The 14,943-nt window shown below is 45.8% G+C and overlaps 2 protein-coding genes across 3 annotated transcripts in view; both read left to right on the top strand.

Moving 5' to 3' along the window:
• LOC106609808 (putative E3 ubiquitin-protein ligase makorin-1) overlaps positions 1-6,861 on the top strand; it is a 34,773-nt gene extending 27,912 nt beyond the window's left edge. Inside the window, exons 7-9 of one of the 2 annotated variants that reach the window (XR_014392970.1) lie at positions 5,001-5,145; positions 5,365-5,786; positions 6,007-6,861. Coding sequence is in view for 1 of the 2 variants with exons in the window: in XM_082978048.1 (XP_082834174.1) it covers positions 5,001-5,145; positions 5,365-5,580 (361 nt within the window). In the remaining variant the exon portion in view is untranslated. Of the gene's footprint in view, positions 1-5,000; positions 5,146-5,364; positions 5,936-6,006 lie in introns of those variants that run through there. The other variant, XM_082978048.1, reaches the window with a different exon arrangement.
• A 3,283-nt stretch (positions 6,862-10,144) lies between these two features.
• LOC106597677 (transmembrane protein 121B-like) lies at positions 10,145-14,020 on the top strand. The gene has a single exon (XM_045722370.2). It carries the CDS (start codon positions 10,310-10,312, stop codon positions 11,537-11,539), a length of 1,230 nt encoding a protein of 409 aa, XP_045578326.1. The 5' UTR covers positions 10,145-10,309; the 3' UTR covers positions 11,540-14,020.
• The last annotated feature ends 923 nt before the right edge of the window (positions 14,021-14,943 follow it).

The following is a 14,943-nucleotide window of genomic DNA, read 5'->3' as shown; positions in this document are numbered from 1 at the left end:
TATGTACTGAGGAGGGGGGGTGAGCTATGTACTGAGGAGGGGGGGTGAGCTATGTACTGAGGAGGGGGGGTGAGCTATGTACTGAGGAGGGGGGGTGAGCTATGTACTGAGGAGGGGGGGTGAGCTATGTACTGAGGAGGGGGGGTGAGCTATGTACTGAGGAGGGGGGGTGAGCTATGTACTGAGGAGGGGGGGTGAGCTATGTACTGAGGAGGGGGGGTGAGCTATGTACTGAGGAGGGGGGGTGAGCTATGTACTGAGGAGGGGGGGTGAGCTATGTACTGAGGGGGGGGGGGTGAGCTATGTACTGAGGATAGGAGGAGGGGGGGGGGGGGTGAGCTATGTACTGAGGATAGGAGGAGGGGGGGGGGGGGTGAGCTATGTACTGAGGATAGGAGGAGGGGGGGGGGGGTGAGCTATGTACTGACTATAGGAGGAGGGGGGGTGAGCTATGTACTGAGGATAGGAGGAGGGGGGTGAGCTATGTACTGAGGATAGGAGGAGGGGGGGTGAGCTATGTACTGAGGATAGGAGGAGGGGGGGTGAGCTATGTACTGAGGATAGGAGGAGGGGGGGGTGAGCTATGTACTGAGGATAGGAGGAGGGGGGGGGGGTGAGCTATGTACTGAGGATAGGTATTGTATCAATAGGTATTGTATCAACAGTATTGTATCAATCACTGTTTGGCCCATAGATTCCACAGTATTTTATCAATCACTGTTTGGCCCATAGATTCCACAGTATTGTATCAATCACTGTTTGGCCCATAGATTCCACAGTATTTTATCAATCACTGTTTGGCCCATAGATTCCACAGTATTTTATCAATCACTGTTTGGCCCATAGATTCCACAGTATTGTATCAATCACTGTTTGGCCCATAGCTTCCACAGTATTTTATCAATCACTGTTTGGCCCATAGATTCCACAGTATTGTATCAATCACTGTTTGGCCCATAGCTTCCACAGTATTGTATCAATCACTGTTTGGCCCATAGATTCCACAGTATTGTATCAATCACTGTTTGGCCCATAGCTTCCACAGTATTGTATCAATCACTGTTTGGCCCATAGCTTCCACAGTATTGTATCAATCACTGTTTGGCCCATAGATTCCACAGTATTGTATCAATCACTGTTTGGCCCATAGATTCCACAGTATTGTATCAATCACTGTTTGGCCCATAGATTCCACAGTATTGTATCAATCACTGTTTGGCCCATAGATTCCACAGTATTGTATCAATCACTGTTTGGCCCATAGATTCCACAGTATTGTATCAATCACTGTTTGGCCCATAGATTCCACAGTATTGTATCAATCACTGTTTGGCCCATAGATTCCACAGTATTGTATCAATCACTGTTTGGCCCATAGATTCCACAGTATTGTATCAATCACTGTTTGGCCCATAGATTCCACAGTATTGTATCAATCACTGTTTGGCCCATAGATTCCACAGTATTGTATCAATCACTGTTTGGCCCATAGATTCCACAGTATTGTATCAATCACTGTTTGGCCCATAGCTTCCACAGTATTGTATCAATCACTGTTTGGCCCATAGCTTCCACAGTATTGTATCAATCACTGTTTGGCCCATAGCTTCCACATTATTGTATCAATCACTGTTTGGCCCATAGCTTCCACAGTATTGTATCAATCACTGTTTGGCCCATAGCTTCCACAGTATTGTATCAATCACTGTTTGGCCCATAGCTTCCACAGTATTGTATCAATCACTGTTTGGCCCATAGCTTCCACAGTATTGTATCAATCACTGTTTGGCCCATAGATTCCACAGTGTTGTATCAATCACTGTTTGGCCCATAGCTTCCACAGTGTTGTATCAATCACTGTTTGGCCCATAGATTCCACAGTGTTGTATCAATCACTGTTTGGCCCATAGATTCCACAGTGTTGTATCAATCACTGTTTGGCCCATAGATTCCACAGTGTTGTATCAATCACTGTTTGGCCCATAGATTCCACAGTGTTGTATCAATCACTGTTTGGCCCATAGATTCCACAGTGTTGTATCAATCACTGTTTGGCCCATAGATTCCACAGTGTTGTATCAATCACTGTTTGGCCCATAGCTTCCACAGTGTTGTATCAATCACTGTTTGGCCCATAGATTCCACAGTGTTGTATCAATCACTGTTTGGCCCATAGATTCCACAGTGTTGTATCAATCACTGTTTGGCCCATAGATTCCACAGTGTTGTATCAATCACTGTTTGGCCCATAGATTCCACAGTGTTGTATCAATCACTGTTTGGCCCATAGATTCCACAGTGTTGTATCAATCACTGTTTGGCCCATAGATTCCACAGTGTTGTATCAATCACTGTTTGGCCCATAGATTCCACAGTGTTGTATCAATCACTGTTTGGCCCATAGATTCCACAGTGTTGTATCAATCACTGTTTGGCCCATAGATTCCACAGTGTTGTATCAATCACTGTTTGGCCCATAGATTCCACAGTGTTGTATCAATCACTGTTTGGCCCATAGATTCCACAGTGTTGTATCAATCACTGTTTGGCCCATAGATTCCACAGTGTTGTATCAATCACTGTTTGGCCCATAGATTCCACAGTGTTGTATCAATCACTGTTTGGCCCATAGATTCCACAGTGTTGTATCAATCACTGTTTGGCCCATAGATTCCACAGTGTTGTATCAATCACTGTTTGGCCCATAGATTCCACAGTGTTGTATCAATCACTGTTTGGCCCATAGATTCCACAGTGTTGTATCAATCACTGTTTGGCCCATAGATTCCACAGTGTTGTATCAATCACTGTTTGGCCCATAGATTCCACAGTGTTGTATCAATCACTGTTTGGCCCATAGATTCCACAGTGTTGTATCAATCACTGTTTGGCCCATAGATTCCACAGTGTTGTATCAATCACTGTTTGGCCCATAGATTCCACAGTGTTGTATCAATCACTGTTTGGCCCATAGATTCCACAGTGTTGTATCAATCACTGTTTGGCCCATAGATTCCACAGTGTTGTATCAATCACTGTTTGGCCCATAGATTCCACAGTGTTGTATCAATCACTGTTTGGCCCATAGATTCCACAGTGTTGTATCAATCACTGTTTGGCCCATAGATTCCACAGTGTTGTATCAATCACTGTTTGGCCCATAGATTCCACAGTGTTGTATCAATCACTGTTTGGCCCATAGATTCCACAGTGTTGTATCAATCACTGTTTGGCCCATAGATTCCACAGTGTTGTATCAATCACTGTTTGGCCCATAGATTCCACAGTGTTTTATCAATCACTGTTTGGCCCATAGATTCCACAGTGTTGTATCAATCACTGTTTGGCCCATAGATTCCACAGTGTTGTATCAATCACTGTTTGGCCCATAGATTCCACAGTGTTGTATCAATCACTGTTTGGCCCATAGATTCCACAGTGTTGTATCAATCACTGTTTGGCCCATAGCTTCCACAGTGTTGTATCAATCACTGTTTGGCCCATAGCTTCCACAGTGTTGTATCAATCACTGTTTGGCCCATAGCTTCCACAGTGTTGTATCAATCACTGTTTGGCCCATAGCTTCCACAGTGTTGTATCAATCACTGTTTGGCCCATAGCTTCCACAGTATTGTATCAATCACTGTTTGGCCCATAGCTTCCACAGTATTGTATCAATCACTGTTTGGCCCATAGCTTCCACAGTATTGTATCAATCACTGTTTGGCCCATAGCTTCCACAGTATTGTATCAATCACTGTTTGGCCCATAGCTTCCACAGTATTGTATCAATCACTGTTTGGCCCATAGATTCCACAGTATTGTATCAATCACTGTTTGGCCCATAGCTTCCACAGTATTGTATTAATCACTGTTTGGCCCATAGCTTCCACAGTATTGTATTAATCACTGTTTGGCCCATAGCTTCCACAGTATTGTATTAATCACTGTTTGGCCCATAGCTTCCACAGTATTGTATCAATCACTGTTTGGCCCATAGCTTCCACAGTATTGTATCAATCACTGTTTGGCCCATAGCTTCCACAGTATTGTATCAATCACTGTTTGGCCCATAGATTCCACAGTATTGTATTAATCACTGTTTGGCCCATAGCTTCCACAGTATTGTCCTTGTTTGGTCTTGAGGTTTAGTGTTTTTTTTAATTGTTTTTTTATTTCACCTTTATTTAACCAGGTAGGCAAGTTGAGAACAAGTCCTTTATTTAACCAGGTAGGCTAGTTGAGAACAAGTCCTTTATTTAACCAGGTAGGCAAGTTGAGAACAAGTCCTTTATTTAACCAGGTAGGCAAGTTGAGAACAAGTCCTTTATTTAACCAGGTAGGCAAGTTGAGAACAAGTCCTTTATTTAACCAGGTAGGCAAGTTGAGAACAAGTCCTTTATTTAACCAGGTAGGCAAGTTGAGAACAAGTCCTTTATTTAACCAGGTAGGCAAGTTGAGAACAAGTCCTTTATTTAACCAGGTAGGCAAGTTGAGAACAAGTCCTTTATTTAACCAGGTAGGCAAGTTGAGAACAAGTTCTCATTTACAATTGCGATCTGGCCAAGATAAAGCAAAGCAGTTCGACATATACCATAGGGCTCTAGTTAATGTGTGTCATGCCTGCTTCATGGCATGTGATGAATTCAAATCAAATTTTGTCACATGCGCTGAGTACCACAGGTGTAGAACATACAGTGAAATAATTACTTACAAGCCTTTAACCAACAATGCAGTTTTAAGAAAATATTTACCAAATAAACTAAAGTAAAAAATAACACAATAAAATGACAATAATGAGGCTATATACAGGGGTACCGGTCAAATGCGGGGGTCCTAGTTAGTTGAGGTAATATGTACATGTAGGTAGGGATAAAGTTACTATGTATAGATAATAAACAGGACCTAGACTTGGCGCCCCGGTACCGCTTGCCGTGCGCTAGCAGAGAGAAAAGTTGACCGGTCTTATCATGACTGTCCTGTCTGTCTCTGTTCCTCAGGACTAAAGCCTGTCGATACTTCGACCAGGGTCGTGGCACCTGCCCGTTTGGCTCCAACTGCTTCTACAAACACGCCTTCCCTGACGGACGGCTGGAGGAGCCTCAGCCTCAGAGAAGACAAGCAGGGTCCAACGGCAGGAACAGGGTGAGACGCTGCTCTGACAAATGTCCTTTCCGTCAGAGATGGATCGAGACGATTTTCGGTTTTCCTATGGGGTTCGGACGTTAACAGACAATGATCTGGCATTTGGACAATTTGTCTCACGGTCCAGAAGTTCTCAGCCCTTATTGTAACGCTTCCTGTTCTGCTTTCATAATACCTGAAAGGAATTCCTGTTTTTAATATTCCTGTTCTCCCCTCCAGAACTCGAGGAGGACGCCCCTGTGGGACCTGTTTGAAGAGCGGGAGAACAGCAGCGACTCTTTGGACAACGAGGACGAGGAGATGGTGACCTTTGAACTGAGCGAGATGCTCCTCATGCTCCTCGCCGCGGGAACCGACGACGACGTCACGGACTCGGAGGACGAATGGGACTTGTTTCACGAAGAGCTGGACGATATCTACGAGATTTACCTATAGCACTACTCCTAACGTTAACGTTAAAACCCCTATCCTTTGACTACCCTCTTCACCTTTACTGCGCTGTAGAATGGACTGTCTTGTGTGTTTGGACAGTAGCTTCTTTCCTCTGTTGTGGCAGTGCCTTTGGGCCTTTCATTCAGAAATCAACTACATGAAGAAAAACAAAACACATGAGGAAAAAAAATACATGTAAATGAGAACAGGTGGGTGTAAAACATTTTCTAGAAACGTCCTGTCCTTGTGAATTTATCTATCCGTGTCAGGTTCATGTAAAAATAACAACAAAACTAAAAAAAGGAAAAGAATTACAAACATTTTTGAAAATATCGCTAATAAACAGTGTTTATTTGTGGACGTGGGTTTGACCATTTTTACCCAGGTGATGTTTTTAAGACTTGTTTTTTTTTTTGTTTGTTTTTTGAGGATGATGCACCAAACCAACTCTCCACAACTACACTTCCTGGTGATGATGTCATGTCTGTGGTGGTCATGGGTATCGTAGTCCTCTGGTCATGCACTGAGTTATTGGGTGGAGGGAGACAGCAGTCCTGTCGACTTCCTATATTCACTCTTTCCCTCCTCCCTCTCCTGAGGGTGGTGGGAACTTCCCCTCTGTCAAGGAGGGGGGGGAACTTCCCCTCTGTCAAGGAGGGGGGGGAACTTCCCCTCTGTCAAGGAGGGGGGGGGAACTTCCCCTCTGTCAAGGAGGGGGGGGGGGGGTGACGACTCCCTCTCTGTCAAGGAGGGGGGGGGGGGGGGGGGTGACGACTCCCTCTCTGTCAAGGAGGGGGGGTGAACTTCGGGGAACAACTTACACTATCTAAAGTTGTTTTTTGAAATGGGCCCCAAGACCACTTTTACCGTCCCCGTCCCAATCGCAGGTATTATTCAGGAACGCCTGTGGTACCTCATGACAAGTCCTTCCTCAGAACCAAGCTGAAAGTGACACTCAATGACACTGTGTCCCTAATGGCACCATATTGACTATAGACTGAGTGTACAAAACATTACAAATACCCCCTCCCCCCCCCCCCCCCTCAGAACAGCCTCATTTCTTCAGGGTTGTGGACTCTACCAGGTCTGAGCCTTATACCATAGGGCTCTAGTGAACTACCAGTGGTCTAGATAGGGTGCCATTTGGAACACAGACCTGTCTGGTCACTACTTCTCTTTGAACTCCCATTAGAATGCACTATATATATATATATATATATGATGTTTCTCTATGGTCCACAACCATCCATCATGACTTGAAATTAAAGTTTATTATCAAAGTTACCAGGGGTTTTACTGAGTGGAATTCATTATTGATCTGTGTCATTAAGTTGTGCTCTGATTTTATATATATATTTATATTATATTATGGATTGTACTACACGTGAGTCTACACATTTTAGAATTTCACATTTCTACATTTTAAGTGGGGCTCTGACGTGGTGGTTCTGTGATCTGTTATTCCATCCAGAATGCATTATTTTGTTACCCCCACTAACTCAAGTCCCTACTAGGAAAAACAGTGGTTCTCTGCCGTGCTTTGTCCTCACTCTGAAGGTCTGTTGCCGTCCCAGCCAGTCAACCTCGGCATATTTAATGACGTGTCTGTGTCCTGTGGGGAATTGATGTGACATCGGGGGACGTTGGTCCATATTACTGTCTTCTCTCTGCTGTCAATCTGAATGACTTAATGTCCCAGAATCCACCCCTATTCCATATAGTGAACGATCTATTACCTGGGTCAAAAGTAGCCTAGTTCACTACAGGGAACAGGGTGGGATGAAGCCTGGATACGTGGAGACACTGGTAGTCCATTTAACAGGGTGGGATGAAGCCTGGATACGTGGAGACACTGGTAGTCCATTTAACAGGGTGGGATGAAGCCAGGATACGTGGAGACACTGGTAGTCCATTTAACAGGGTGGGATGAAGCCTGGATACGTGGAGACACTGGTAGTCCATTTAACAGGGTGGGATGAAGCCAGGATACGTGGAGACACTGGTAGTCCATTTAACAGGGTGGGATGAAGCCTGGATACGTGGAGACACTGGTAGTCCATTTAACAGGGTGGGATGAAGCCCGGATACGTGGAGACACTGGTAGTCCATCTAACAGGGTGGGATGAAGCCCGGATAGTCCATTTAACAGGGTGGGATGAAGCCTGGATACGTGGAGACACTGGTAGTCCATTTAACAGGGTGGGATGAAGCCTGGATACGTGGAGACACTGGTAGTCCATTTAACAGGGTGGGATGAAGCCCGGATACGTGGAGACACTGGTAGTCCATTTAACAGGGTGGGATGAAGCCCGGATAGTCCATTTAACAGGGTGGGATGAAGCCCGGATACATGGAGACACTGGTAGTCCATTTAACAGGGTGGGATGAAGCCTGGATACGTGGAGACACTGGTAGTCCATTTAACAGGGTGGGATGAAGCCTGGATACGTGGAGACACTGGTAGTCCATTTAACAGGGTGGGATGAAGCCCGGATACGTGGAGACACTGGTAGTCCATTTAACAGGGTGGGATGAAGCCTGGATACATGGAGACACTGGTAGTCCATTTAACAGGGTGGGATGAAGCCTGGATACATGGAGACACTGGTAGTCCATTTAACAGGGTGGGATGAAGCCCGGATACGTGGAGACACTGGTAGTCCATTTAACAGGGTGGGATGAAGCCCGGATACGTGGAGACACTGGTAGTCCATTTAACAGGGTGGGATGAAGCCCGGATACGTGGAGACACTGGTAGTCCATTTAACAGGGTGGGATGAAGCCCGGATACATGGAGACACTGGTAGTCCATTTAACAGGGTGGGATGAAGCCTGGATACGTGGAGACACTGGTAGTCCATTTAACAGGGTGGGATGAAGCCCGGATACGTGGAGACACTGGTAGTCCATTTAACAGGGTGGGATGAAGCCTGGATACGTGGAGACACTGGTAGTCCATTTAACAGGGTGGGATGAAGCCCGGATACGTGGAGACACTGGTAGTCCATTTAACAGGGTGGGATGAAGCCCGGATACGTGGAGACACTGGTAGTCCATTTAACTCTGCTGGAGGATTCAGCTAGAAATGCTTCAGACCAGAGGGCTAGACTAGCTCTGGTCCAGGGTGTCTCCAGGCTGCTCGCTCACTATAGATAGTGATGGATGGTGAGAGCACAACGACACCCTGCACCAGAGGTATAGAGCTAGACATGGCAGAGCCTCTACTTCCTGTATGACGTCTCTGGACATGGAGTCTCTATTTCCTGTATGACATCTCTAGACATGGCAGAGCCTCTACTTCCTGTATGACGTCTCTGGACATGGCGCCTCTATTTCCTGTATGACATCTCTAGACATGGCAGAGCCTCTACTTCCTGTATGACGTCTCTGGACATGGAGCCTCTATTTCCTGTATGACATCTCTAGACATGGAGCCTCTATTTCCTGCCACCTCTAGACATAGCAGACCCTCTATTTCCTGCCACCTCTAGACATGGAGCTTCTATTTCCTGCCACCTCTAGACATGGAGCCTCTATTTCCTGCCACCTCTAGACATGGAGCTTCTATTTCCTGCCACCTCTAGACATAGCAGACCCTCTATTTCCTGCCACCTCTAGACATGGAGCTTCTATTTCCTGCCACCTCTAGACATGGAGCTTCTATTTCCTGTCACCTCTAGACATGGAGCTTCTATTTCCTGCCACCTCTAGACATGGAGCTTCTATTTCCTGTCACCTCTAGACATGGAGCCTCTATTTCCTGCCACCTCTAGACATGGAGCCTCTATTTCCTGCCACCTCTAGACATGGAGCCTCTATTTCCTGCCACCTCTAGACATGGAGCTTCTATTTCCTGTCACCTCTAGACATGGAGCTTCTATTTCCTGTATGACATCTCTAGACATAGCAGACCCTCTATTTCCTGTATGACACCTCTGAAGAGGGGGCGTAAGGGCCCTTGGCGTTATAACTACTCTATTCCTGGCTACTCACTTTATAAATATCCTTGCCTATCATTTACCAGACACTCCAATAATATCAAGTTATTTTGCTTAACAAATCCTAGGGATAGATCAACCGTTATATCAACAGTATGATTCATGTCCAATGTTGCCGAATATCGGTAAAGGATTCTCAATTTTTTAAATCCTGGAAAGCTCAAATGAACAGAACGATTGTGGCTACACATCTGCACACAGCAATAATTCCATCCACCGCATTTCATTCCAGTGGGAGAGAAAATCCACGCCTTGGTTTACGCCGCGCCCCTATCGCTCTCCAACCTAAAGCAAAGACAGTACAGTGTGAAGACAGGTAGAAACTGCTTCTCCAATAGAAATCCCCCATCACGCTTGTAGGCGATATCATGGCGATGTTGGCAGGTTGGCGCATGCGCAAAAACACGCAAAGCAAAGGCACTTCTTCAATATAAAGTCATTTATTACGAAAATTAAAACGGGACAGTTTGTCACTTTCACGAAGTTGGAGTGACAACACGTTCAACTACTTAAGACATTGGCTCGAATATAGGTTGTACCTTTTAGATTTTGAGAAAGTTAACTAAGGAAGAATTCTTCACGTCTCTCATTGACTTCTCAACACTGGTCTGTTCCCGGAAGTATCGCGATGTTGCGCCTCTGGGTTTAGAAACTCTGTGCTAAAAGCATCTAACACTACGGAACCAGGGAAGAAAAAGAAGAGAGGAGAGAAAGGGAAGCGAACGCGCAAATACATGCATACAATGATAGCAGAAATTGGTGCCGCCGACAATCCCAAGGCCAGCTCCAACTATCCCCATCCCCAAGCAGCTGTGATCTGCCCGGACTCACCGGTTTCATCCGCCCCGGACTACGGCGTCGGACAGCTGTTCATACGTAGCGCCTCGTCCAGGAGGGACACACAGACGTCCGCGGGGAGTATCAACCCAGACGAGAGCTCCATCAAGCAGCTGGTATCCGGAGTATCCTCCGCTATTACAGACACCTATATCATGACCTCTGAGGAATTCATGCAGACCGCTCCCCTGTTCGGCCAGAGGTCCAAGAGAAACGTTCTCTACAAGATCCTGTGTTTTCTCATTCTGATATTCCAAGGAGGCATTCTAGATTTCTACCTCATTATCTTCACTGATCTGTACTGGTGCTCGTGGATCGCCACCGACCTGGTGGTGATTTCTGGCTGGGGGATCTTCTTCATGAAGAACGCCAGGAGCAAGAGAGAGCGGGCGTGTGGGTTCCACCAAAAGAGCTCTATATTCGGCTGTAACCTCGGCGAGTTTACCTACGCCTACCTGGCCTGGTTAATCTACGTGATCGCCTGCACCCCTAAAATGGTCCTCATTCTAGAGACTTCGATATTAGATCTCATCGCGCTCAAAGTTCCATTCGGTGTAACTGGATTTAAGATTATCATGTTGCTCTCGGTCCCGTTACTCTACTGTCTCATCAATTCTATCACCGAGGACCAGAACGGAGCTACGCGCCACCGGTCCCAGAGCTGCTTCATGACCACCTGTCTGGACCTCGTAGACAGCTTTACCCTGGTGGAGTTGTTTCTGAGGAACGAAATACCGACGGTCTATTTAAAATACACGGTCATCTCGGTGTATTTCATCGCCCTGGGCGTCCCGGTGGTGTGGTTATACGAGTTGACAGCCTCTGAGATGCGGTGTCGCTGGGTCTGGGCTAGGTTCCTGGTCGGTGTGCTGGTCAACGCTCCTCTTCTGGTGGTCCGGTGCTTCCAGGTGTATGTTCACAAGATGCCCGTCCCAGTGTTCATGTTGAAGAATATGTTCTTCCTGGTCTGTAAGTGTCTAGAGCTGATGGAACAGTGCTTCACAGTGCGGGGAGTCAGGAGGTTCGGTGAGGGAAGTAACCCGGCGCAGTTCTCTCACTGTGTCTCGGAGAACGATATGTGTCCCCATGGATATGTTAACACCCTGGCCGTTACCACGCAGTCATAGGCCCGGCTTGGATCTCACCCTGGCCGTCACTACCTAGACCTAAAACGGCCTGGATTTTATTTTTATCTCCCTGGAGGGTGGAAGGCACATGAGTGATTGAAGAATTTTGAGGGCCAGGACAGGGATACGCCCTAAAACGGCACCCTATGCCCTATATAGTGCACTACTTTTGACCAGTGCTCATAGGGTTCTGATCAAAAGGTGTGCACTATATAGGGAATAGGGTGCCAATGAGGATGCACCCCCACAGGTGTCAATCAACGACAGCCTTATTGACGATTTTGTCATTTATTCAGATGTCAGAAGAACATTTGATTACAACAGGTGCTACAGAATCATTATGCATCAACTACACCTGCTTAAGACCTGGCCGACCTGGCAGACCTGGCAACCTGGAAGACCTGGCAGACCTGACAACCTGGCAGACCTGACAACCTGGAAGACCTGGCAGACCTGACAACCTGGCAGACCTGGCAACCTGGAAGACCTGGCAGACCTGACAACCTGGCAGACCTGGCAACCTGGAAGACCTGGCAGACCTGACAACCTGGCAGACCTGGCCGACCAGGGCACTGGCCAGACAGATTCCTCTAATGCGTTGTCGGGGGTATGGTTGTGAAGTAGTAGTGGTGGTTGATTAGTGGGGGTTTGTGAATTGAAATCATTGACTTGTGCTTGTATTGTTGGGGGGACTTTTAGAAGAGTGAGAATCGTCTCGTTGATTTGATTTGTTTGAACGAGTTTGACAAAAGTGCAAGAAAGATTGTCGTTTTGAAACTGAATCTTGGAAATGGTGTGGATGTAAAGTCATGTTTTACATTGGTCAATTCTTGTCTCCCAATCTGTGAACCTTCCAGATAGCGTTTCCTGATCAATGAATAGATGGAAACCTTGTGCTCATTTAGATGCCTAATTACTGTGGAATTGTGATATATACTTAATGATTCCAATGTTTAATCATGTCCTCTCATTTCCTAAACTATTTGGGGGGAATATTTCATGTTATCAATATAAATCAGTTGGTATTTCTTAAGGATTTGACATCACTATGTGTATTTTACTGTATGATATGAAGTACCACAACAATATGTCATGATGATGAGACACGGAGCAGACAGCTATAGAGCGACCTCTACTATTACTCTGTCTCTCTCTCTGTCTGTCTGTCTCTCTCTCTCTCGCTCTCTCTCTCTGTCTCTTTGTCTGTCTGTCTCTCTTTGTCTGTCTGTCTCTCTCTGTCTCTCTTGCTCTCTGTCTCTCTCTGTCTCTCTTGCTCTCTGTCTCTCTCTCTCTCTCTCTCTCTCTCTCTCTCTCTCTCTCTCTCTCGCTCTCTGTCTCTTTGTCTGTCTGTCTCTCTTTGTCTGTCTGTCTCTCTCTGTCTCTCTTGCTCTCTGTCTCTCTCGATCTCTGTCTCTCTCGCTCTCTGTCTGTGTCTCTCTCTGACTCTCTCACTCTCTCTCGCTCTGTCTCTCTCTCGCTCTATCTCTCTCTCTCGCTCTGTCTCTCTGTCTCTCCCTCTCTCGCTCTGTCTGTGTCTCTCTGTCTGTCTCTCTCTCTCTCTCTGTCTCTCGCTCGCTCTCTGTCTGTCTGTCTGTTTCTCTCTCTGTCTGTCTCTCTCTCTGACTGTCTCGCTGTCTGTCTGTCTGTCTGTCTGTCTGTCTGTCTGTCTGTCTGTCTGTCTGTCTGTCTGTCTGTCTGTCTGTCTGTCTGTCTGTCTGTCTGTCTCTCTCTCACTCTCTGTCTCTCTCTCTCCTCAAGACAAGGCCTACTACCTCTTTGTATCCAGTCAATATCATCTGGTCTGTCTGTCTGTCTGTCTGTCTGTCTGTCTGTCAACATGTGTACTGACAGTCTTGACTGATGGAATTTATCCAGTGTCAGCCTTGTCAATTTCTCACAAGAAATGAACGGAGCTTCAAAAATGAATAGTGGGTGTGATATAATTTGGATACAAACATGATGAGACCATCTGCTCCAAGGTGCTATGAAGGAATGTGGAGCTGTGGAATCAGATGGGTGTGGCGTTGGTATGCGAGGTGTTTCACATCCTATTGCTGGATAAACTCTGGATAAAAATAACAATAACCCCACTGCTATTACCTAACAGAAGGCCCTTATATGAGAGAAATAGGTCACTGTGCAACCAATAGAACAGGGTTGAGAGAATGTAGGGTTACAGACAGATTGGAGAATAAATCACGGTCGTACACACGTCATCCCAAAATGTAGGTCTCTGTTTCTCCTATTGATCTTCTCATACAGTGAAAAACACCAAAATTATGTTTGATAAAAAAAAATGCCAAATCCATATTGGTAATGACCGTAGTCTGCAGAGCAGACACTATTGTACAGTATATAACATCAGCCGACATCTTGTATTTACTGTGTTACAAAAAGTAGTCCATTTAGTTTCCAGTGCCTCGGCCTCTGGTTATTAAAATAGATCTTGGATGTAATATAATTCATTCAACCTTATGGTGATATGTGTCATTTCCTGTTCCTGTTTGTCCTTGACTTTTTTCTGATGGGAAAAGAGTGAGCTGAATACATCCCGAGTGCCAGTCTGTATGTGCCGTCATGCCAGCTTCTTGTTACTCAGCCTCAGTGCATGCCAAACTGTATGTCTTGTATGGAGTTGGCTAGAACACCAACTGATCTGAGACCAGGCTATGATGAATATGCAGTTAGGTGATGAATAGGAATGAAAAAATACTGAGAAAAAAAATGTGCCTTTTTGAGTGCAGTGTGAAGTGAACAGTGGAGGATTGTTGATGGGTTTCTTCATGAAGTGTTGTGAACACGAGTTGTGCAATAAAAGGAAATTATATTTTATAATATAAAATCAAATTAGGGCATTTCTATGTTGGCTGATTGAACTGAGGTGTCCTTCTACCTAGCCTTTCTGTTGGCTGATTGAACTGAGGTGTCCTTCTACCTAGCCTTTCTGTTGGCTGATTGAACTGAGGTGTCCTTCTACCTACCTTTCTGTTGGCTGATTGAACTGAGGTGTCCTTCTACCTAGCCTTTCTGTTGGCTGATTGAACTGAGGTGTCCTTCTACCTAGCCTTACGTTGGCTGATTGAAATGAGGTGTCCTTCTACCTACATTTCTGTTGGCTGATTGAACTGAGGTGTCCTTCTACCTACCTTTATGTTGGCTGATTAAACTGAGGTGTCCTTCTACCTACCTTTCTGTTGGCTGATTGAACTGAGGTGTCCTTCTACCTAGCCTTTCTGTTGGCTGATTGAACTGAGGTGTCCTTCTACCTACCTTTCTGTTGGCTGATTGAACTGAGGTGTCCTTCTACCTACCTTTCTGTTGGCTGATTGAACTGAGGTGTCCTTCTACCTAGCCTTATGTTGGCTGATTGAAATGAGGTGTCCTTCTACCTACCTTTCTGTTGG

This window comes from Salmo salar, chromosome 07 (genome assembly GCF_965601325.2).
Source record: "Salmo salar chromosome 07, fSalSal1, whole genome shotgun sequence".
NCBI lineage: Eukaryota > Metazoa > Chordata > Actinopteri > Salmoniformes > Salmonidae > Salmo > Salmo salar.
This window is presented reverse-complemented; position numbering and strand designations above follow the sequence as displayed.